The following is a 24,381-nucleotide window of genomic DNA, read 5'->3' as shown; positions in this document are numbered from 1 at the left end:
GGAAGGTGTGCAACCTTCATCCTCCCCTCCTGCTGATGACCTTGGCTTCAGTGTTGCAACATAGTCATTGTGTGGGGACAGTTGCAGTTGTTTGTTTTATTTAAAAAACATTCTTGGGATATTTTGACACAGTGCATAAATCAGCCTGTAATGCCTACAATATAAATCTTACAAAGGTACAATGTATGTCTGGTTTCTCTTCTGTGTCTTGCCCATCATTAACAATATTTGCTTGTCATACAGATTAACTCCTCAAAGGCTTAAAAGTGCATTTATGCCTCATAAAAATGCCCATAGTTTTCACCCCCCAAAAAAATCTTTAAAAGTTCTGGAAGGGCTGTGATTGCCTGGACTTTAAAGGTAGCAGATGGGGAAGGTGCACATAGTTTGCATTATATAGAGATGAGCACATTCGGTTTTCATGTCTGTCATAGTCCTATGGGGCTTCTGAAATCCCAGGAAATACAGCTGCTAAAGAACATGTCCATAGTGCTTTCTGTAGGTAGTTCAGGATGCAGCTGCTGCTACTTTTCCCAATGTATTGATCTACCACACAAATAGAGGATGTATATCCCAGTGCAATATAATACTGCATATTTTCCTGCAGCAGTTTTTTTGTTGGCATTGTTACATAGGAAGCTGCCTTCTACCAAGTCAGACCATTGGTCCATGGCATGTTGATCAGTCAAAATCATGTCAAAATCACTGTTGATCATCAATATCACGTCAAAATCACTGTTAGCTGGTCGGAGCATATTACTCCAGCCTTGATAGATTTGCAGTGGTTACCATGTGTTTCCAAGCTCAGTTGAAGTTGCTGGTTCTTAGCTTTAAAAACCTTAACAGTTTGAGACCTGATTTTATAAAGTCTTTCTTCTCTGCCTTTAAAGGAAGGCTTCCTTCTTGGGGATGTGAAAGGTGAAGCCAAGAACAGCATTACTGACTCTCAGATGGATGATGTTGAAGTTATTTATACGATTGGTAAGTCTGTGGATGGGATTCTTGTAATGTTTATTAGCATATTATTTTGCAGTGGTTCTTCATACATATTTCACCAGTGTCAGCGGCTATGTGTGTACTGCACAGGCAATTAGCAAGGAATAGTGGGTTCTTATTTTACAGCAGTTTTTAAGGGGAGGGGGTGAAGTTAATCTTCAACATGTTGCACAGATACTGGCCAACATCCAGATTAGCCTTATGCAACATAATTTTCTGTTGTACAAAGCAGGGAGGGGCAGTTTTTGGTCATCTCTCCTTCCCTCTGCAGCTCTTTGTGCCTGTCCCCAAGAGCAGCTAAAGTCAGCTGCAGAGGAAAATTATCTTTCATGCAGTGGGAAATCCTGGTGCCTCCACAGGAAGCAAGTTTGGACATTGGCCACTATCTTTATGGCATGATTGCAGTAGGGATGTGCATGGAATGTTCAGTGCTCCATTCTAGGAGCACCGAACCAGTTCCATGGACCAGCATTTGAGCTGGTTCGAAGGTGGGGGGATGGATAACTTTAAGGGAGAGCCAGCATGGCTTCTGCAAGGGAAAGTCTTGCCTCATTAACCTTTTGGAGTTCTTTGAGAGTGTCAGCGGATAAAGGTGATCCGGATAAAGGTGGATAAAGGTGATCCGGATTGCATGGTATACTTGGACTTCCAAAAAGCTTTTAATAAAGTTCCCCACCAAAGGCTCTTGAGTAAACTGAGCAGTCATGGAATATTAAGGGGACAGGTTCATGTGTGGATCGGTAACTGGTTGAAGGACAGGAAACAGAGAGTAGGAATAAATGAACAGTTTTCACAATGGAGGGAGGTAGGAAGTGGGATCCCCCAGGGATCAGTAATGGGACCAGTGCTCTTTAACTTGTTCATAAATGATCTAGAAATTGGGGTGACCAGCGAAGTTGCCAAATTTGCAAATGACCCTAAACTATTTCGGGTAGTGAAATCCACAACGGATTGTGAGGAACTCCAAAAAGATCTCTCCAAACTGGGGGACTGGGCAACAAAATGGCAAATGTGGTTCAATGTAAGCAAGTGTAATGTGATGCACATTGGGGCAAAAAACACCAACTTCACATATACGCTGATGGGATCTGAGCTGTCAGTCTGACTGACCGTGTGACTGACCAGGAGAGAGATCTTGGGGTCGTAGTGGACAGCTCACTGAAAGTGTCGTCTCAGTGCGTGGCAGCTGTGAAAAAACTAATTCCGTGCTAGGAATCATTAGGAAGGGGAATGAAAATAAAGCTGCTAATATTATAATGCCCTTATACAAATTTATGGTGCAGCCGCATCTGGAGTACTGCATACAGATTTGGTCACCGTATCTTAAGCAGGATATTGTAGAACTGGAAAAGGTACAGAAGAGGGCAACCAAAATGATCAGGGGCCTTGGAGCACCTTCCTTGTGAGGCTAGGCTACAGCATCTGGGGCTCTTTACCTTGGAAAAGAGGCGACTAAGGGGAGGTGTATAAAATTATGCATGGAGTGGAGTGGGTACCGTAGACAGAATTTTTTCTCCCTCTCTTACAACACTAGAACCAGAGGTCACCCCATGAAACTGAAGGTTGGGAAACTTAGGACTGACAAGCGGAAGTACTTTTTCACACAGTGCATAATTAATCTATGGAATTCCTTGCCATGGGATGTGGTGATGGCCACCAGCTTTGATGGCTTTAAAAGGGGCTTAGACAGATTAATGGAGGACAGGTCTATCAATGGCTACTAGTCTGATAGCTGTGGGCCATCTTCAGCCTCAGAGGCATGATGCCTCTCAATATCAGCTGCAGGGGGAGCAACAGCAGGAGAGAAGGCATGCACATCCCTCTTGCCTTTGGGCTCCCCAGAGGCATCTGGTGGGCCACTGTGTGAAACCGGAGGCTGGACTAGATGGGCCTTCTTGGGCCTGATCCAGCAGGGCTGTTCTTATATAAGGGTGAGGGAGGGTGCTCTTACCCCTACCTCTAGTAGAGAGTAGAGCCGGTCTTGTGGCATGACTTGCTAAGCAGGATCTGCCCTGGTTGCATATGAATGGGAGACTAGAAGTGTGAGCACTGTCAGATATTCCCCTCAGGGGATGGAGCCATTCTGGAAAGAGCAGAAGGTTTCAAGTTCCCTCCCTGGCATCTCCAAGATAGGGCTGAGAGAGATTCCTGCCTGCAACCTTAGAGAAGCCGCTGCCAGTCTGTGAAGACAATACTGGTCTAGATAGACCAATGGTCTAACTCAGTATATGGCAGCTTCCTATATTCCTACCCCTCCCACCGCGTTTCCCCTGCTGGTGCTGTGTATTCAAACAGTCCAATGGAGTGGCAGTGTACCTCCCTGCCGCCCCATTGCTTCCTTGGACCATAAGTTCCCAGTTCCCGTGCCATACGTACGACATGCGCACCGGGAACATCGGTTCACTTCTGTTCTGAGGAAGCAATGGGGCGGCAGGGGAGGTATGCTGCTGCCCCGCCAGACCGTTTGAATAAACAGCACCGGCAGGGAAAACACGTAAAAGCACCTTCCCCCACCCTTAAAGTTATCCCGCCCCCCGCCTTCTGACCAGCAGGTGACGGTTCCGTGCACATCCCTGGATTGCACCATTATATGTTCATGTGATGGTGCTGCTGCAGTGCTTTTGTGTTGCTCTGCAACCATTAAATAGGATCCATGCCGTGGTACCCAGCCAGTGGATCTATTTTACACCCCTTGTCTTGTGCTTTGGCTACTCCTTGTTTTTTCTTTCAACTTCCAAAGTTCTCTTAGTTTCTTGCGTCTTCAGGGCATCAGAACGGAGGAAATACAAGTGGCTGCTTTGTTTAGTGCCTGCTTTGTTCTGCATGTAGCTCTGCTAACAGAAGAAAATATATACATACCTTCTGATATGCTATCAGTCCCAGAGGAGGAGGAGGAGGAGGAGGAGGAGAAGTGTGTGTGTGTGTGAGAGAGAGGGGGGGAGGGGTGTGGGTGTGTACACAGAATTTGAATGAAGCTATTCCAATTTGACTAGAATTTGAATAGATTCGAGTTCAAAACCATTGAATAGAGTGGAGATCTGTTTAAATCGATTTGAATCCGCCCAAAGTCACATGAAATGTGGTCGAATTCTACTGAATTCATTTCAAATTTGGCCAAGTTCAAATCGATTCGAATGAATCACCACTCTATTCAATGGTTTTGAACTCGAATCGATTAGAACTCGAATTGATTCATTTGCATTTTGTGCACAACCCTAGTATGAGAGAGAGGTGGGGGGAGAGAACACAAACAAACGAGAACACTTCTCTGGAGTTTTATTTTGTGACATTCTGGGTGGACATGGGACCCAGCTGTGTTTGTGTTCTTTTCAAAGCTCTTTAATAATGTGAGTTTTCAGCTGCTCTTTAAGTCAGGGATGCACAACTTCCGCCCTCCAGCTGTTGTTGGACTGCGACTTCCATCATCCCCATCCACAGTAGCCAATAGGGAGTCGTAGTCCAGTGTCTGCAGGAGGGGCGAAGTTGTGCAGTCCTGCTTTAAATATTAAAATTGAATGTGATTGTCATGCAATCACATCCTGACCTGAAATAATTAAATAATATTCGTAAAAAGCAGAAGGATATAGTAAAAGGTGGAATGATTAATTATAACTTAAGGTCATATAAAACTATTTGGGTCCAGATATATTGATATATGTGCCTATACGAAGCATTCAGGGGAAAAGTAAAATATTGGTTCCATTTCAGATATACAAAAACACATTCCATGCTACCAACCCTTCAGGTAAGTATTATACATTATTATAAAAGCAATAATTATTTTGGCTTGGATACCTTTGTGTGATAATGTATAAATGTAACTGATTATGGATGACATATTGGTTCTTTACAACCCAAAGAGACTAGCTCTTGTCATGTGGCTCTCATGCACACATACTAAAGATTTGTTTTCTGTGTGCTTCATGATTATTCATATGAATAACCTCTCAACTGGTGTTGAGAGGCACAATGCCTCTCAATACCAGCTGCAGGGGAGCAACAGCAGGAGAGAGGGCATGCACATACCTCTTGCCTGTGGGCTCCCCAGAAGCATCTGGTGGGCCACTGTATGAAACAGAATGCTGGACTAGATGGGCCTTGGGCCTGATCCAGCAAGGCTGTTCTTATGTTCTATGTTCTTACTATTTTAGAATCTATTATTTTCTGTGTTGGTTTGCTGTACGAGTCTCAACAAATATCCTAGAAAATGCCAAAAGTGGTTATTCAGATATGTGAAGTAAACAATGTAAACCAATCCATCAACAGAATGCACTGTTGTAGATTCAATACTGCTATTACCCTCAAATCCATGTTTTCTTTTCCAGTTTTTACAATTCAGTTGGAGAATTAAATGAGCCAGCACTGAAGAAAATATTGTCAGGATGCAAGAAGGTATTTTGCATAGAGATCTAGCTTCTGTTCTGAAATGGATTTATGGAAATACATGGATACTTAATTGTTGTAATTTTATTTAAAAGACTTGTGTAATTCCTCACAGGTTAATGCTGGAGATGTGTAGCCTGATCCTAGTCATTTTTACTTGGCAGGAAGTTCCACTGAGTTCAGTGGCACTTACTCCCAGGTGAGTGTGCACAGAACTGCAGCTATGTTATTTTTTCAATCTGAGACAGCTGTTCTGATTTTGAGCACATTACACTAGGAACTCCTCCTTTACAAACCCTCTGAAAATGAATGAGGGCTATGCAAGAGTACCCTGACCCAAGGACTTTACCTTCCCACCAATCCCTCCCTCGATTCTTAAGAACTTAAGTTAAATTATTTACTTTGTACATGGGTTCTTGATCCTGGGTCCCCAGATTTTGTTGGACTACAGTTCCCATCATCCACAGCAACAAAGCCATTGTGGCTAGGGATGATGGGAGTTGTAGTCCAACACCATCTAGGGGCCCAAAGTTTCTAACCCTTGGTTGAGAAAGAAACAAAGATATGTATAAAAAGTTGAGTATTGTAATGTTTGCATTCAAAAAATTATTTTAAAAGTAAAATTTAAGAAGGCATGTAAATACATGGCCCAAGATCCAGGATGAGGCTAGTTCTGTGTGCCCAAGAGTGCTTGTTTTTCATCTCCCAGTGGAAAAGAACAAGGTTCTTGCACGAATCTCAACGGTTAATAGAATTCTCCATCTACTTGAACAGTCTGAATTTGTAAGCATATTTGCCTTTCAAGGATTTCAGTCAAAAAAATGAAGAATACTTTCAGCCAAACTAGATGTGACTTTAAACATGTTGTTTGGCCCTGTGTAATTGGGGTTTTCATTGTTGTTGTTTTCCTTTGCTAGATAGCAGCCATGGGGTGTGGTCTCCAGTTTGGGATTATGGCATGGGGGCTATTTATACAGAGAGAGAACTACAAATACAGAGAGAGAACGCCAAATGATCTATTTAAAGACATCTGTATGGATCTTTTCCACTCTTGTGAACTAATGCACTGGCACAGCAACATTGATGGCTGTCCCCAAACTGGAATTTGCAAAGTTTTACACTTTGCTCACCCACCCCGCCCCCTCTTGCCCTGTTTTTGACCATGAATAGATAACGCAAGTATGTGTGGATTGTCAGGTCAGCAAACATTTTTGAGAGCTAGCTATTTTTTTTAGAACTTATTTGCTAGCCTGAGTCAGGTACCACTGCTGTTGTAAGAACACCCATTTTATCCTTAATCCTGGCTATCTAGTTTGCTATTCCTTTGCAGCAGTTCATAAGATTGGGATGCTAAATATTCATGATGCTTTTCTTAACTTTTCTGTATTTTGCAAATCATGTGGTTTAGGAAGCTGTATCTGATGCTCAGATTGACTCTTCTTTTCCAGAATGTGGTAGGCTGGTATAAGCTGAGGCGTAATACTGACCAAATGATGACTTTCAGAGAGCAACTTCTTCATAGGCATTTACAGTTACACTTGTCAAATCAGGGCCTTGTGTTTCTGTTATTAACTTCCAGTGTTACCTCTTCAAGTTCATCTACTTACAAACTTGAATATGCCTTGCATAAACCACAAGAAGGGTAAGTATGCATCTCATTTTGGGGAGGGAAAAGTATTACACGTGCTCTTCTTTTTCTAGTCAGTCAATTTTTTATTACAGCCATTGGCCAGCCAAAAGATAAAATCCAGAACAACAAATATAACTAATATACACAAATAGTGGCTGATAGTTACACACAATAAAACAGTATACAAGCATCCAGGATAAATTACTTTAAAATCAGTAAAACAATCCTAAAATTGAGACCTTAACCTCATAGCAATATAAAAAAATTTGGCCACCACTTTTGTGATCTCACAGCTTGTCTCTTCTTTTTCTAGTAACTTTCATGGTAACAAAAATTTCTAGTAACAAAAATTTTCATGTGTTATCCTTAAACTTATTATTCATCCTTTGAAATTTGGGTGAAATCTTTTTATGGAAAAATGTCATCTTGGGTTACCATCTATAAAATAATTAGTTGTATTGACCATCTTGCAGAACTCTTTGGGTGCTCAGAATTGTAGCCTTTATCTTTTGCATTAGTAGCTTTTCAAGTGAAATCTAAGGTTGGTTTACATGTTACATTAGGTCACGTTTGAAATTCCCCTGGCCTTGGGATTTACATAAATAACATGCACATCATGTAAGCTGGTAGCTCTCAGATCTCAGTTGTAACAGTGTCCCATCCTTAATGCTTTAAAGCATAGGTCTGAGATCACAGAAGTCACCATAACTCAAAAGTTAATGGTTTTTCTGTTGCATGTATGTGCAAATATCATTGCTGGGTCTCATATGAGTACAAAAACTTTATGTAATGTGAGAATCAATCCTACTTACTTACATTTGGAGGTAAAATGACACTGTTGCTAAAAACACCATTGTGCTTCCAACTTCCTTTTATTTGTTTGTTTAAAAAAGCAGCTATTGAAGGATCCAGACTAGGACTGCAGTGCAATGGGAGCAGAAGCGTAACCCTTTCTGCACTGTGCTGCAGTCCTGATGAAAAGCTTCTCCTCCAGCTGCTGTTTGCCTCAAGAAAGCTTCCCGCCCAAGGCAAATAGCTTCAGGCTGAGCAACTATTGTCTATCACAATAACAGAAGAAATGGTAAAACCCCATACCTCAAGCCACAGTCCTGATCCAAATTAGCAAGCACACACACCCTTTCAAATGAAAAAACAGAAGTACAATTTGGCTTTTATTGTCACATATACCATAACACATAGTTTGGTTTAGAGTCATATTTGTGGCATATTTTATTATTATTATATTAATAATATTTTAATAATATTTTAATTATATTTTAATAATAATATTAATATTATTTAATATTAGAGTCGTATTTGTGGCAAGAATGGTACTTAGCCTTAAAGGACAAAGTTCACTCTGTCTTTAATTTTGAGAGAAAATATTTAGGCAATCTACCTGACGGAAACATCTCATTAAATTTATATTTTCCTATTTTTGTTTTTTTCAAAAGTCTTTTCCAGAAGGTTCCTCTTGTTGTTGCCAATTTGGGAATGGCAGAACAGCAAGGTTACCGAACTGTGTCTGGCTCTTGTATTTCTTCTGGCTTTTGCAGAGCAATTGCAGAACACAGGTAGGAAAAAGAATATTTTCATATTTTTGAGTACTTTTCTAGTGGCTCTCTGTGTAGACTTCAGATGATTCTGCAGTAGTAGAAAGCCTATACCTTTTAATAGTATATTTGGAATAATTAAATGATGATGAAAACCTTCAGCATGGAAAAGGAAATTGTCTGTTGTTCAGCAAGGAAAGATGTGCACTGTTTTAAATAGCAAAAACTCCAGGAACTATACTGGAGCTTATGCTAACCTGAACTAAAATATTTGCTAATATTTTAAACTACCATCTTCTTCAGCAGATATTGTTGTCTAGTAAATGCTAATAGTGCTTTAGTGTTTTTTCTTAAAGGTTTCATGTGAGTTAACATTGTGTGAAAGTGTCCATATTTAACAGTATTGAAACAGGTATTTCACAATCCACTTAATGAAAAATGGCAGGTGCAAATAATATATTATAGTTTTAAGTTTATTTTTATGGTCCAAAGAAACATTCTAGGTTTATTTTTGTATCAAAAGGTCAGAATTTTTCAATGAAGATGGGTCTCTAAAAGAGGTTCATAAGATTAATGAAATGTATGCTACTTTGCAAGAAGAACTGAAGGTAAGATACGTTTTTGGAAAGCATGATTTTTGTACCTCTTAACTGGCAATGCAGAGTTTGAAATAAATGTCCAAGTAAAGTGTTGTGAAGCATTATGTCAGAAACAAAGGAAGAGCCAAGTTCTATTAATTTGGGATCCATTCAGGTGAAATAATGTGCATCTTGGGAATATGCCGGAAACTGTGGATAGACACATATGAAATGCACTATCTGCATAATCATTACAATCATACTGGCTTAGGCTGTATTCTGGGACAGCTGTAGTTCCCAAGTAATTTTCAAGAAAGTCCTCTAAATTCTGCAGGCACATCCACACACCTCTTATTTAGGAAATGAGAAATGCTCTATGAACACATCTGATCCTAACAGGGCTTGTGCAGAGGGTTCCTCCCCTCTTCTCTAAGCTGCCAGCCAGCAGGCAGCCTCCTCTCCTTAACCCTGCATTCTGAAGCCTTTCAAAGACTGGATAAGAACATCCCTGCAACCTGCAAGGAGGGAGTGTTCTCCGTCTCCCTTCTTGCTCAGTGCAAGGCTTTGCAAGGCTCAGGTGGGAAGCTCCTGATCGAAGCCTTGCAAGGTTCTAGAAGGGCAACCCCACTGGCAGCCCCCCTCCCCACCCAGTGCCTTTCCAAATGCTTACCAGGATCAGGATTCCCCCTACTTCATGGTTGCATTAGCCAACACTGCTGCTCTTGTTTCTCTTCTTTGCTGTGTACTTCCATCCTGCTCAAAAGGCTGAGGGCACAGAAGTTAGAACAGCAGGAAGTATGTTTAATCCAGTGTTCCAGTTAGTAAAACACTGGCAGTGCCCAGAAAAAGGCAACCCTCAGGCATATTCCTGACAGCAAAAAGGGTTTTTGAAAGGAAGGAAGTGAACGCCCTCCCCACCAGGCTGTAGACCAAGGCATCAGCACATCTGGCGAGGGCAGAACCTTCCTTCTGCCTTTGATGCGCTGTATTGTGCAGTTATTAAATATTTGGTAGAGCTCATCACAGGCAGGAATCTAGACTAAATGAACTATTGGTCAAACTTAGTAATGTAGCCCCCCCACACACACACCTCCTTCAGTGGTTGAATCGGGAAATCTTTTGTACTAATCTTTTAAGAGCTACCTTCCAGGTTGTTGTGTTTTTTTTAAAATCAAGTATTGATAAGAATACAATATTCCACAGAGAAATCTGCTTTTTTTCTTTCTTAGAATTTATGCAGTAAAGTAGTGGATAGTGAAAGATCGGTAGAGAATCTGCTAGCAGAAGTAGATCAACTAAGACAAGAAGCAAGGAAGAAGAAAGAACAGATACAAACTACAGGTAATATAGACAGTCAACCTGCTTATTGTGGTAAGATAATTAAAGTCCTCAGGCAGCATAAATACGTACAAATGTATTGTGGTATGAGTGTGCATAAGCAAGAACCTATTTCATCAGCTGCATTATTTTGTTTTTACTGCAAGCGAATAACATAGCCATGCTTTTGAAATTTAGATTAATATATAGAAATATTACAATTATTTAAAAATCCTTATTTGATTCTAATCCAACCACCTACTCAGTGCAAGCAAGTGCTATCGCATCCCTGACAGGTGGCTGTTCCGTCTCTCAACCCCTCTAGAAAAGGAGAAGCCACCCCTACATGAGGCAGACTGATTCACGGATATTAAAGGGCAGCCAACACTGACACTTGTTCTCTAAACCGAATTTAGTACTAAGAAAAAACCCTTAATGGGAGCTGTTCGTGTTAAAATTTTTTGCTTGCTTTCATATTTTAGCGTAAAGATGTTCCAGTATTGGAAACTCTTCATAAAGCCCCTGGTGGCGCAGTGGTAAAACTGCCGCCCTGTAACCAGAAGGTTACAAGTTCGATCCTGACCAGGGGCTCAAGGTTGACTCAGCCTTCCATCCTTCCGAGGTCGGTAAAATGAGTACCCAGAATATTGGGGGCAATATGCTAAATCATTGTAAACCGCTTAGAGAGCTCCGGCTATAGAGCGGTATATAAATGTAAGTGCTATTGCTATATAAAGATCAGGAATATTGCTAACCACATAAACTTGTTTCCAGGTTATATGTCAGGTTGGATCAAATAAATAGTATGGCTTATGGCTCAGAGTCATTCTACATTTGTTTTCATGAGAAGCATGCGTCCCATGTGGGTACAGAGAAGGGAAAGCTCCATTGATTTAGAAGTGAAGACAAAATACTAGCCAAGCTGATAGGTAATATATATGTGAGCTAAAGAAGTGGGTTTTAGCCTGCATTCCAGGAAAACCTGGCATTTTTCTCTGTTCATTAGAGATTATTCAATGAGAATATATGTAGTAATAGCCAGTCTTTCTTGAAACTTGCCTTGCTCATCCATGCAACAGTTGCAGATGCTCGATTGCAGACAGATATTAATACTATCTTAATTATTATTAATACTATCTTAAAAGGAAAAACTATCTCCTTTTAAGAGAAGCAGGGGCAAGGAAAGTTGCTGCCTATCTAGGTGCACACAGTACCTTGAAATGTGGGAAACAACCAGAACGCACTGCATGTGTTAGAACCTCAGTCCTACAACTTTACTGTAGTCAGAGAGTGCCCACACATCTGTTGTGATTGTAACTGCAGCCTGTGGGTTCCTTTTCACTAATAAGGCTGCACTAGTCTATGCCAGTTAGCATCATGGAGTGTGCTTATACTTGACCTCTGAATTTGCAGTTGTATCTTCAGATTTAGTCTTTTGCTGTAAAAGGGCCAACTACAACTGGGCATTTTCATGTTTCTCCCAATAAGTCACCACATGCTACTCAAGAGTTCTATGAAGGGATACAGATACTAGTTTTCTGACCAGAGGTGAAATGGACTTTCAAAAGATGTGAAAGCAACATACCATAGCAAATAGTTCTTAAGCTATTGGGTAGCTATGATGTGCTATTCTGCTGGAAAATGCAATGAAGTTTCCTAAGGACTATTTTTAAATAGGTAAGCAGCTGCTTTTCTGTGCAGTTGAAGTGTTCCGTCTCAGACTGCACAACTTCAGCCCTCCTGCAGAGGTTGGACTACAACACTCATCAACCCTATTTGGCCACTGTGGCTGGAGATGACGGGAGTTGTAGTTCAACAACAGATGGAGGGCCAAAGTTGTGCAGCCCTGCTTTGGTCTATTGTAGAGAGTGGTGTCCAATTAATGAAAATGTCCTCTAGCCCAAGGACTCTCCATCACCACATACACTTGTACGCACTCAACTGTTCTATCTGTTTCAGAAAAGAACAAAAATCACTCAGATGCACCAAAAGAGAATATTTTCCTTTGTCAAGCTTTGCAACACCTCTTCCCAAATTCCGGACTGCAGACAAGCGTTGTTACTTTAAAAGGAAGGCAGATTTCCAAGCACTGCTGCAACATTGACCATAATATCTGTGTAATGGACCAGCTAACTTTAATGCTTAAAGATAGTGATTTTCATGAAGCTGAAACAAGGCAGGTTATTAAACGAAAAGCTACTGTGAGTACGACAGGACCAAAGCCATTCAAAAGGCTACGATCCTTGCAACTACGACGAAAGCTACTTCAAGCCGACCAAGAGGAGGATGACCAAGAATTTGCAAAGCTTGACAGCGTTTCAGTCAGTAACACTGAAACTGATGAGGTAACAAAAGACCCTGATGAACCCACATTGTCTCCACCTATTTAATCCATTCAAGGTAGACAAAGAGACTCCTCCCACCTTTTGGAACAGAACACAACGCCAAATCATTGCCTATGTTTTCACTAGCCTCCAATCATTCATGGGTTTTGAGCAAACATACTTAGGAAGATATGGAACTTCACCTATAAACAAGAATTAAGCTAGCATTATCCCCACAATTTGGGAAAAACAGTCCAGATTACTGTTTTTCAGCAGGTCCTGTATTTCATATTCCTACAGGGATTCTCATTAGTCGGGGGCAGCTGTATAGAATGTACAGCATATCCTGCCTCTTAACAAACATGCTGTGTTTACCTGGAAGCAGCTGCACAAGAGGCCAAATATTATAAAGACCAAATCTTAATACAAATGTTCCATTTACAGCACCACTTCAAAATGAGTTCAGATGATTGGATTTTCCAAACAATTGTCTATTAATACAGAACTGTACACAGGTGAGGTATAATTTGTAATAGAGACTGCATACTTACTAGAGTCCCATTGAACACAGTGGGACTTACTCCCAAGGGAGGATGTATCTCATTTGGCATGACAGGTGTGTCATCTGAACCTGCACAAGTCTGGTTCCCATGTCGCATTACTGAGGTTCTCCTGACTTCTGCTCCTGCCAACTTCAATTCTTGGTTACAGAAGTCAGGAAAATCTCAGTAAAGCAGTATGGGAACCAAACTTGGGCATGTTCAGACGACACACCATCTGGAAGTGTGTGCTTACTGGGAATGTTCAGGAAATCTCTTGAAACTGGCCATTGCAACGGGAAGAACCTGAATATGATTGCAGGAGCTCTGTAAATATTCTCTCATTCATATGACAATGCTTTATACATATTAGCAAGACAAGCACCCTTAACACTCTCTTTTGCACTCTTCATACAAAAGAAAGCAGTAGGATTATTACCGCATTGTTAGTGGATTGTTTATTAGGTTTCGTCTAGCAATGATCACACATCAATTACAAAAAACATTTATTGGGTATATTTATTCTGGATATTTGATGCTACATATTTTAGGGTCGCTGAGGAATGTTGGGTCCTTATATGTAACTGCCATAAATCCTGCAAAATAATGATTCAGATGCTTTAGAAACCAAGCCTTTTGCAAAACATCTAAATATTTCCATTATTTTCAGATATACTTACCCATCTTCTGAGCTCTTTTAATAGCTTTTGAGAGCTCAGATTGTTTCTTCTGACATAAGCCTGTGAAATGGAAACAGCCATTCTAAAACTATATTGGGCAATATCAAAAGCTTGACTCCCATGTGAACCCAAATTAAAAACATTTAAAGTGCTTTTAAACACAGAAGTATGGTTTAAATTAAGCTAGAGATGAGAGTTTTAGAAAGCCCCGAGCCATTTTGGAGGGACAGTATACAAATCAAATCAAATAAATAAAATAATAAATATAAATATTATATTATAATAATATTATAAATAAATATAATATTTTGAATGAATGAATGAATAAATAAATAAATAAAGCATCTACCTGATTCAACATAACTTGGAATGCCAGCATTTCATAGGACACTTAACATCTTAACTGTGTTAAACCACTTTTAATTTAAATTCATTAGCCGTAAAATGAACAGTAGACTTTACAGTGCTAACGTTCTGCTCCTTGATACATACCTGTTATATGCCTACCAAAAATGTGACCAGTGTATGGAGAAACAAACTGTGATAAAAGCTGTTGGAGAAACAAGGTAAATCTTCAAATCAGTAAGTAACATTAAGCAAGTTTTTGTTAATTTCTGTTATTAGGGATGTGTGCGAACCTGTTTGGAGGCCCTTTTAAGGTTCGAAGGACCAGCTGTTCAGCCGATTCGAAAGTGGGGGGGCATACTTTTTAAGGGTGGGGGAGGGTGCCCTTACCCCTCCCGCCACATTTCCCCCACCGGCACTCCATTTTCAAAGTGTCTGTCAGCGTGGCAGTGTACCTCCCTGCCGCCCCGTGTCCACTTTGGCTGGAAGTAACAGGAAGTACGTGGTGCACGTGTGCACAGCGGATGCACACGCGGGCATGTCACATGCCAGATACTTCCTGTTACTTCCAGCCGAAGAGGACACGGGGTGGCAGGGAGGTACACTGCTGCCCCGACACACTTTTTAAATGGAGCACCAGTGGGGGGAAATGCGGTGGGAGGGGTAATAGCACCCTCCCCCACCCATAAAGGTATGCCCCCTCACCTTCGAGCCACCCCCCCTGCTGGTTCCATGTACATCCCTATCTGTTATGTTTATTGCATGTCCCCACAATTCAATTAATCACATTCATCATGCATTTTTTTAAGAGCACAATAAAACCTATGCTAAGTGTCATGGTTTAATGTGAATAAAACCTTCAAAAATTCATTTAGTGTTTTTTTCCCTCATCTATTGACAAGTTATCGCTACATGAAGAAGCAAATCAGAAAAATTGAAGTTTTAAGGAGAGTGCAATAGGTTTGAGGAATTAGCTGGATTTTTATTCATGTTTTCTGCAGAAGTTACTGAAATAAACAGGGGCCCGGTGCAGATATAATGCTGCCTGATTTCACTTGGTTAGAGTTGGGAGTGCTCTGCAGGCTCACACAGACCTCTGCCCACTTCTTGTTTTTTGAGCTATCCTTGTGCCACATTACCAGGGACAGACCTTGGCCTTTGGGGGGAAGTTTTGTCCCTGATCTCATCCGGTGCCTCTGAAATGCTGCACAAAACCAAGGACAAGAGATGGGGATTGTTCCTGGAAGGGCAGAGCCAACGTGACCAATCCCCACACCCCTCTCCAGCTCAAAGCTGGAGAGTAGGGCAGGGGCTTGTTTTGGTTCTGCACTTCTAAGTACCTCAAGCGTGCAGCAGCAAAACAAACTAGATTTCCTTTCAACCACAGAGCTGGTAAGGGAGCAAGGATCTTTGCTATAGTTCTGCTGTATCTTTTAAGCTCTCAAAGTCCCTGTCCCTCTCTTCAGCTCCAACTCTAGGGGGATGCCCAAGACTCTTCACACCCACTAGAAGGCAATGGAACACTTGCCATGGTGAGTGAAATTGTAGCCTCCTGCACATTACCTCTGCAATGGGGTGTGTGTGTGTGCTAGCTATGCTTAGAACCAAACTGTAGTTCACAACTTCACAGAACCAGTTCAGCGCTCCTTTTCTGGAGCACTGAACCTGTTCTGTCAACCAGCATTCAAACTGGTTCAGAGGACAGAGACAATTGATTTTAAATGACAGGTGCTGCCTACCTGTCAGCCCCCGCCCCGCCGCTTTCCCCCCACCGGCGCTCTTCCACAAAGTGTGGGGGGCGGGGCTACAGAATTTCTCTTTGCAGCCCCATTCAGTGTTGCCGCACAAATGGCTGACACGCATGCGTGCCGGCCATTTGTATGGTGACACTGAACGGGGCTGCAAGGAGGAAAGCTCCAGCCTCACGCCCATGGTTTTTGGAAGAGCACTGGCGGGAGGGAAGTGGTGGGGCAGGGATGGGCAGGTAGGAGGCACCCCCCACCCCCAGGAGTGCATGGAACCAGTTCCATGCACATCCCTACTGCCTTATAAATGACTTCCCCTTCCTGCGCAAGGTGATGGAGGGCACGGTGGTGACTCAGTTTTAGAGTGAAATTGATTGTTCTGGTTCATTTAAATCTGGCTTCTGTCTGGTTTTGGGACTGAAACCACTTTGACTGCCTACAGCAGGAACTGGACTGGGGAGTGTGTCCCTGATGGTTTTGCTGAAACCCATTTGATTCAAAAGCTTTTTAAAGGCTACTTGTTCTGCCAGGTGTTTTGATGGGAGAGAGGTCCTGTTACTGGGATTTTAGATTGAGGGTTTCTGTTAATACTGCTTATTACTCTTGAAATTGTGCATTTTAGTACTGCAATGTGTTTTAATTTGTTCTATAATCTGTTTATTACTATTGTTCGCTGCCTTGGGGCCGCTGGTTAAAGATAGGAAATAAATAAAAGTACCAATGCAGGCACAATGCTGCCTCATGGTTTGTTCTGAAAAGGGGAGGGGGTTTGAATGCAAGAGGCAGAACAACCATATGAGCCTGCAATATGCTTAAAGAGTCACAAGTTAGGAGATCAGTCTTCATTATGTCCACACTAGGCCAGTGCAAAGCATATTGTGCTATTTTATTCAGAACGACATGCTTCTGCTGTGCATGCTTTCCCCACTTTCTTTACTCATGCTCTTTCACATACACGGACATTTAGAAATCCTGTAGCTTTCCATCTTGAACACATTTATGACATAACTTGCATGGTGGGAATTTACGTGTACATCTGCATGCACAATGTTTTGTGATGCTTCCACCCCTTTCCTTAGAATATAGTGGAGATTCGACATGTGCCCAATGGGCAATTTATATATCAAGAACTATGAAATACAGCTTTCTGCTACTGTATAAGGTAGGTCCGTGCATGTTTTCCTGGATATTTTTATGAGAGACAGAAAGCACTAGGAGACACAATTTCCACTTTTGAATATGTCTGCCAATAGCAGTCATAATATTCTTGGAAGGTGAATGGAGGGATGTGAAAGGAGTAACAAAATGACTACTACTCTGAAGCAATACTTCCTGCAATTAGCAGGCAAGCAGACGGATGGAGCTCTCTGATTGGCCCTGTCTCGGAGCAGGAGGTCGTGACAACCCATCGTGCCTTTCAGATGCCATCCTCTTCTGAGGGAGAATTACCTGTACATTTTTGTAGTCAACAGTCATCCCACACAAGATACACTTTCTAGGAGGCTCCTTATAGGGGTTTTCCATTGGCACAGGCTGAAACAGAAACAATGTTAGTAGTAGCACCTTTCAGTCACCTTCATTTTACTTTGGGCCAATGAAGCAAGAGAAATATCAATGAAAACTGGTGCCACTGAAGCACGCAGAGAACAGGATAGGAAGGCGTAGAATAGGTCCCAACTGTGTTTCTCTTCTTGCCCCCAGCTGCCTCTCTCTCTCTCTCTCTCTCTCTCTCTGGAGTTAAACTTAAGCCACATAGGCTGGTCTTTCACTGGGGATCCAAACCCAGTGAATGACCAGCCCACAGAGCTCAAGTTAAAACTCTGGTGGGGCAAGAAGAGAGAGACAGCCAGAGTAGAAAGAGATAAAGGGAGGTGCAGCTGCAGTCCATTCTGCCTGCCTGCCCTGCCCTGCCCTGCCCTCTGTGGCCACCACTAAGGGATACCACCATTTTTGTTGAGGACAAACAACTGGCCACATGTAACACTGTGCCAGGCAAAACTTTGCAGTACAGGCCTGTGTGTCCATTTTACTACATGTACTTGGCATGGGAACCAACCACCAAATGAGGTTTCCTGTTAGGAGTTAATCCATTCCATTGAGCAAGAGCTGGCCCTATAACTAATCAAATGGTAGGCTACTTGCTTTTGATGTCCCCTCATCTAAAACACACTTATGAAGATATTATACTTCCACATAATGAAACTTTTCACTCCAATCAATGCACAGATACCATCATCAAAAGATATTTCTGATTTTTGTCTCTATCCATACATATGGACCTAGTTATTGGTTTTATCATGTCAGCTATAGCCCACTCCTTTGTGTACCAACCTAGAAATTAATTGCCATTCTCAGTGCAGTTTATGAAAAGTAACACAAGGCAGGGGTCAGATAATTGAGTACATTCCTGAATATATATTTATTATAACATCTGTATCTTGTTCTCCCTCCAAAGAGCTCAGGGCAGTGAAAATGGGACTCTTCCTTTATCCTAACCAAAACTTTGTGCTGTAGGTTAGGCTGAGAAGCAATGACTGGCCCGAGATTACCTGGTTAACTTAATGGCTTAGCAGGGGTTTGAGATCTTGTCTCCCTCATCATTCCATCTAACCCCAATCACTAATTTGTAATACACTGGATTAATTCTGTAAACATACTTTTCATTTTTCTGCTGTTTTCAATGACGATTTCTCATCTTGGCAGAACCACTAAATACGGGGGGAAACAAACAATTGGCATTTCCTCTTATAGCTTCATCACCTCTGTGATATTTGTTTTTGTCCTCCTCCTACAGATACAGAAGCTTGATGATATTTAAAGTTTGGAACAGGCGTTCTTCCCTTCTCTCTTGGTATCTGCACTCTTTCCAAGCCTGATTCTCGGTTTGCTATGCTAATTAATAAGTATTTGTATTTCTTGCCATTCTTGTAATAGTTATATAAGGATTGCAGACAAACATTATAATTTCATAAGCTTCTTGCAAAGTGTCCTTAATGTTTACAACTGACCTGATAATTATTCTTAAATAAACTGAAAACTTTTTCCAATTATATTCTTAGAAATTTTATATTGATTCATATGCTGTATTAGAGCGATACAACGTGCAATTCAAATGCAAGTATTTTGCTGTAATCCAATGACTTGAGTTAAAACATCTTTACAAATATATGCACTGACTTGTATATTTGTTACAAAAGATGAAACCTCTTACCATATCTGCTTTAGCGGACACCTGTTCTTGCTTCAAGCTATACTCCCGTCTCCATGATATAACTAAAAAGAAATAGGATATATGTAAAATCTATTTAAGTGTATAAGGATTATTGCAGCCAAAAGGCCAACCTCAGCAACAGAACAGTTGTCATCCCTCTCAACTATCTCCCTTTTAAAACACCTATGAACGACAGATGGGCATAGAGACAGCAATAATGTTGGCTATTTCTTCCTCGCAAAATTGTTGCTGACAACAGCAGCAGCTACACAAAAGCATGCATGGTGCAACAACAGTTGCATAACTAGTGTATCATTTCCAGAACCGCAGAGCAGGCAATACTGGGCTGTTTATTTCAACTGAAAGACTGCATCTATGCTTTAGTAGTCAGTGAGGAAGGGAACAAATACAATCTTCCCTTCACCAGTTATTGATTGATTGATTGATTGATTAAGTGCCTTCAAGTCAGTGTCTACTCTTAGCAACCACCTAGATAGATTCTCTCCAGGATGATCTGTCTTCAACTTGGCCTTTAAGGTCTCTCAGAGGTGCATTCATTGCTGTCGTAATCAAGTCCATCCACCTTGCTGCTGGTCATCCTCTTCTCTTGCCTTCAACTTTCCCCAGCATTATGGACTTCTCAAGGGAGCTGGGTCTTGGCATAATGTGTCCGAAGTATGATAGTTTGAGCCTGGTTATTTGTGCCTTGAGTGAAAATTCTGGATTGATTTGTTCTATGATCCATTGGTTTGTTTTCCTGGCTGTCCATGGTATCCTCAAAAGTCTTCTCCAGGACCAAAGTTCAAAAGCATCAGTGCTTTTTCTATCTCGCTTCTTCAAAGTCCAGCTTTCGCATCCATAGAGTGTCATGGGGAAAACCATGGTCCAAATGATTCTAATCTTTATAAGTGTAGACACGTCATGGCATCTAAATATCTTTTCCAAGGCCTTCATTACTACCCTACCAAGTGCTAGTCTGCAGGGTATTTCTTGACTGCTGGATCCTTTACTGTTGACGGTCTAGCCTAAAAGGCAGAAACTATCGACCACTTGAAATTGTCAATTCTGAGGCTGGTTGTTGTACCTGTTGCCAGTTTAGGCCTGTTGTCTTTACATTTACCTGCTGTCTTTACATTTAGGTATAGTCCCATTTTTTCATTGTGCTCCTTAACTTTCATTACTAGAGTCTGCAGATCATCCACATTCTCAGCTATCAGAGTGGTGTCATCAGCGTAGAGAAGGTTATTGATGTTTCTTCCCCCAACTTTAAAACCACGCTCATCTTCCAATCCAGCTTCTCTCAGTATATGTTCAACATATAAATTGAATAAAGAAGGAGAAAGTATACAGCCTTGTTGCCTATCTGGAACCAGTCTGTTTCACCATGTCCTGTCTGGGCTGTGGCTTCCTGTCCTGTGTCTAGGTTTCTCATGAGGACAATGAGATGTTCTGGGACACCCATTTTCCTAAGGATATTCCACAACTTGACATGGTTAACGCAATCGAAGGCTTTTCTGTAGTCAATAAAGCACATATTGACTTCTTTCTGGTATTCTTTGGCTTTCCCAATTATCCAGCATGCATCAACAATGATGTCTCTTGTTCATCGGCCGTTTCTGAAACCAGCTTGAACATCCGGCATTTCCCTTTCCACGTAGGGCTCTAATCTGTGTTGGATGATCCTGAGCATTATTTTGCTAGCATGTGAAGTTAAGGATATTGTGCGATGGTTTGGCATGGGATCATGAGGATATTGTAATGCCAATAATTAATATGGGATAAGAATTCAGGCCGGAGGGCGGGGGGGCTTCTGTTAAAATTACAAGTTAACTTATATAGCCTCTAATACAACATATAGGCACAAAAATAAACAAAGGTTAAGACATCAAAACAGCATTGATTACACAGGGCTTTTAATGAGAGATATTTGAAAGCATTATACTTACAAACTGTAAAGGTAAGAGAGAGTCAATCTGAATCTCCATCAAGATTTCCACCTTTTATTATCCATAACTTAGAAAAACACCACAGTGTTCCTTTCGTCTCTCAATAGGAAATTTATTGTCAGGTACAAACTGGTTTGCTGCTGCTTCACTGATCTAGTATTACTTTAAGCCCTCTTACTTCCTTCTCTAATCTTTGTGTTTAAAAAGCAGGAGGAAACTTTGATAGTTCCTAAAAACACATCCTGGAACACCTATTTCATGCAAGCATCTCTGAAAATAGGGATGTGCAGAACGTTTTGATGGCAAAATGATTTAACTTGAAATGGGCCATTTTGAGTGTTTTGAACTTGAAAAAGAATAAAGGGCCTGTTTTGAACTCAGAGCAAAACAACTCTGTTGAAACAACATTTTAAATGCAATCTAGGAGACCACTTTTTCCCTTGCCAATTGGTTTTCTGGCACTGGCTTCTTGGTTGGCTTGTTATACAAGTCAAGTGCTGTCAGGGGCAACTATGCCCCGATTGACTGAGCGGGGGTGGGTGGGTTCAAAATGTATTCAAAGGGACTGGGAGGCAAAGAGCCTTTACAGTGTGCCTCTCTTGAAGTAGGGGATACATCAGGAGAAGAGGAAGGAAGGTTTGATTTTGTGGTTTTCTTTTCTCAGCACTGAGTTTAATGTGCTATTGGTACTATAACTATCTGGGTTTGCTGGATATCAGACTGACAAAGGCAGAACTTGGATGCCTTCCTTCCTTGAAGTGTAGTTTGTTTTGTTTGTGAGATAGTGTTGTGGCAGGAAATGGACAGTGGCAGCTCTGTGTGTGTGTATAAAATTTCTTGGTGAGTACTGTGATGAGCTTGAGACTAACTTGTGCTTCACTCACTGCTCTGCAATCTGCATTGCAAGGTGTACTCAGTCAAAATGTGGCTGAAGTTGTTCTAGTTGAGCTTATGGCTATGCATGCTGCTTTGGCAGCTGTTACAATGCTAGGAAGTAAGGAGTCAAACTGTGTGTGAAAGAGCAACTTGTGCCAATGATGTTACTGCAGTGCAGGCACTGTGGCTGGCAGTGGATTCTGGGTCAGGGATTCTTTTTTGGCCTGTGTTTGAAATGTGTGTCTGTGTTGGGAGGGACAGATTCCCTTTTACTGTGTGTTTCTGCAGTGTTTTTCAAGGCAGGGTTGCGAAACATGTGCACAGCGCACTCTGAGTTCAGTTTGTTCTGGCCATAGAGAACAATGGGGAAACTCAAAACACACCATTGTTCCCCATGGTTAGCTCCTAGGGACACCAAAGTGGGTTGTGTGGAGGGCATGATGGGTGCTTACTTACCCCCAACCCACAAAAGAAATGGGCAAGTGGGTAATCTTTAAAACATGTTTAACCTTTCCCCAAAACCCCCATAAGATCCTGATTTAAGCCAGATCAGGCCTGGGACATTCTAGGATTGCAATCCTGTGCACATTTACCTAAAAGTAAGTCTTACTGAACATGGTGGGACTTGCTCCTATATAAATATGCATGGGACTGCACTACACATACCTTGGTTTTATATCAGGCTGCGTTTATAAATAGAAGGTTTATGGATCAGCAAGCATTGTGGTTTAAAACAACTGGGAATACTTTATTCCTGCAGGCAGTGTTTGGTAGGTATCTCAGAATACCAGAACAATCTGACACTTAAGACAAGCCACTTGCACTGTTGGATATTCCACTACTGTATTTGGATTGCACTGTACTGAATATCCCACTACATTTATCGTGTAGTTTTCTTCTTTTTCCAAGGGCTCAAAAGAAAAACACTAGCGACTCCTTCCATACTCAACTAGGTCTGTCACTTTCTTTTCTTTTTAATGGGTTGCCATGGGAAGGAAACTTTCAATGGGAGAAACTTTTCACATCATTGCATTACTGGTGGTATTCATGGAAATACTACATCTGTTGGATTTCTATCTGCCAGGGAGGGAGACAAAATGCAACACTTTCTAAACCACCCAGCTGAAGGGATGGAAAGGTGTGATGGGACATATATAGGAGCTGGTGAGTGAGTGTGTGTGGGTTACCTTAGTAACCAGGCACAGAAAGTTCAGAGAGGGAAGGATTTACAATACAGGCAGTTGAGAAAAAGAGAGGAGAGTGAGTGTTGGAGTTAGTGGTGTTGGAGTAGGAGGTGGTTTTAGCTGAGGGTTGAAAGACTGGGGTGTTTGTTCTGAACAGGAGAGATTGTTCAGGGGGTTGTGTGGAACGTGAAGGGTGAACATGTGGAGGCTGTGAAACCAGAAGTGTACTGGGCAGCTCCTAGTAACAGACAAGAAGGTCTGGAAGAGTTTTAATTACCTCTGTCCATTATCTCACCTCCCTATTTGTTGCATTTTATCCAGATGAAAAGAAACACTCAGAAAGTTGACAGTAGATGTACCTAGTAACTTGGGAGAGATGGGAGAGAAGCTTGTGTGCCCCACTTTGCAGAGATCTTTATTCTAATCAGTAAATATAATAAACTTCTTCTTGTTTTCGTTTTATACATCAAGTTTTGTTTCATTTATATCCTGAACATTTATGCCTATCCGGCGCTCGGGAGGCTACGCAACCAAAGGTGTTGAGTACCAGGGCAGGGTAACAAGAGTTTATATGGTGGCAGCAAGGGTGAATTCCCAGAACCCGGAGACTAAATCGTCATAGAACAATATAAAAACAAATCACCTCCCTGAAATTGAGGGGGGCGTCAGAGAGGGATTCTAGCAGGATCTGTTCAGTCTTACCTGCGCAAGATGCGTGACCACTCTTTCCTGTGCCAGCCAACGCGTAGCAAAGCTTCCCCCAACCCTTCGGAGCCGCAACCAACCGAGCCATACCGGCCATGTTTCCCCTGGCTTCCGCAGCAGGGAACCTGGACCGGAGCAACATCCAATCAGTTCCCCCTCACAACACTTCCGTTTCGTGAAAGACCGACATACCTCACGGGGGTGGGGGGAAAGAGGTTAAGATCTCGCGCGTGCGCCGTATAACCTCACGAGCCGAGCGAGCGTGGGAAGGAAGGACCGTTCAATTCTAGCTGTCAATGGAAATGTCCAATCATCGCGCGGGATTCTATTTCGCGCCCTTCCCTCGGCTCTGCCCACAAACACTGAGTT

At 41.7% G+C, this 24,381-nt stretch overlaps 2 protein-coding genes across 9 annotated transcripts in view; one reads left to right on the top strand and one right to left on the bottom strand.

Annotated features, from left to right (window-relative positions):
- ABRAXAS1 (abraxas 1, BRCA1 A complex subunit) overlaps positions 1–19,142 on the top strand; it is a 41,912-nt gene extending 22,770 nt beyond the window's left edge. For 5 of the 7 annotated variants that reach the window (XM_053251546.1, XM_053251545.1, XM_053251544.1 and 2 more), the window contains exons 2-11: positions 891–981; positions 4,705–4,741; positions 5,322–5,388; positions 6,828–7,021; positions 8,464–8,583; positions 9,086–9,170; positions 10,370–10,481; positions 12,417–12,802; positions 17,170–17,252; positions 18,885–19,142. In XM_053251546.1, coding sequence (XP_053107521.1) covers positions 951–981; positions 4,705–4,741; positions 5,322–5,388; positions 6,828–7,021; positions 8,464–8,583; positions 9,086–9,170; positions 10,370–10,481; positions 12,417–12,802; positions 17,170–17,226 — 1,089 coding nt within the window. In that variant the 5' untranslated portion in view covers positions 891–950 and the 3' untranslated portion in view covers positions 17,227–17,252; positions 18,885–19,142. Of the gene's footprint in view, positions 1–890; positions 982–4,704; positions 4,742–5,321; positions 5,389–6,827; positions 7,022–8,463; positions 8,584–9,085; positions 9,171–10,369; positions 10,482–12,416; positions 12,803–15,811; positions 15,878–17,169; positions 17,253–18,884 lie in introns of all 7 variants that reach the window. The other 2 variants (XR_008307625.1, XM_053251542.1) reach the window with 2 other exon arrangements.
- On the bottom strand, positions 13,814–24,294 carry MRPS18C (mitochondrial ribosomal protein S18C). Of its 2 annotated transcripts, XM_053251548.1 has the most exons (6): positions 24,010–24,294; positions 19,302–19,363; positions 17,540–17,623; positions 14,493–14,550; positions 14,001–14,060; positions 13,814–13,916 (listed from the first exon to the last, which is right to left on the bottom strand). In XM_053251548.1, the coding sequence occupies exons 1-6, from the start codon at positions 24,152–24,154 to the stop codon at positions 13,840–13,842; spliced, it is 486 nt and encodes a 161-aa protein (XP_053107523.1). In that variant the 5' UTR covers positions 24,155–24,294; the 3' UTR covers positions 13,814–13,839. The 2 variants fall into 2 exon arrangements, with proteins under 2 accessions (XP_053107523.1, XP_053107524.1); XM_053251549.1 differs by lacking the exon at positions 14,001–14,060.
- Positions 24,295–24,381: the final 87 nt, after the last annotated feature.

Source organism: Hemicordylus capensis, chromosome 5 (assembly GCF_027244095.1).
Source record: "Hemicordylus capensis ecotype Gifberg chromosome 5, rHemCap1.1.pri, whole genome shotgun sequence".
In the NCBI taxonomy this organism is placed as follows: Eukaryota; Metazoa; Chordata; class Lepidosauria; order Squamata; family Cordylidae; genus Hemicordylus; species Hemicordylus capensis.
The sequence above is the reverse complement of the archived record's forward strand: the minus strand, read 5'-3'. Positions and strand labels throughout refer to the sequence as shown.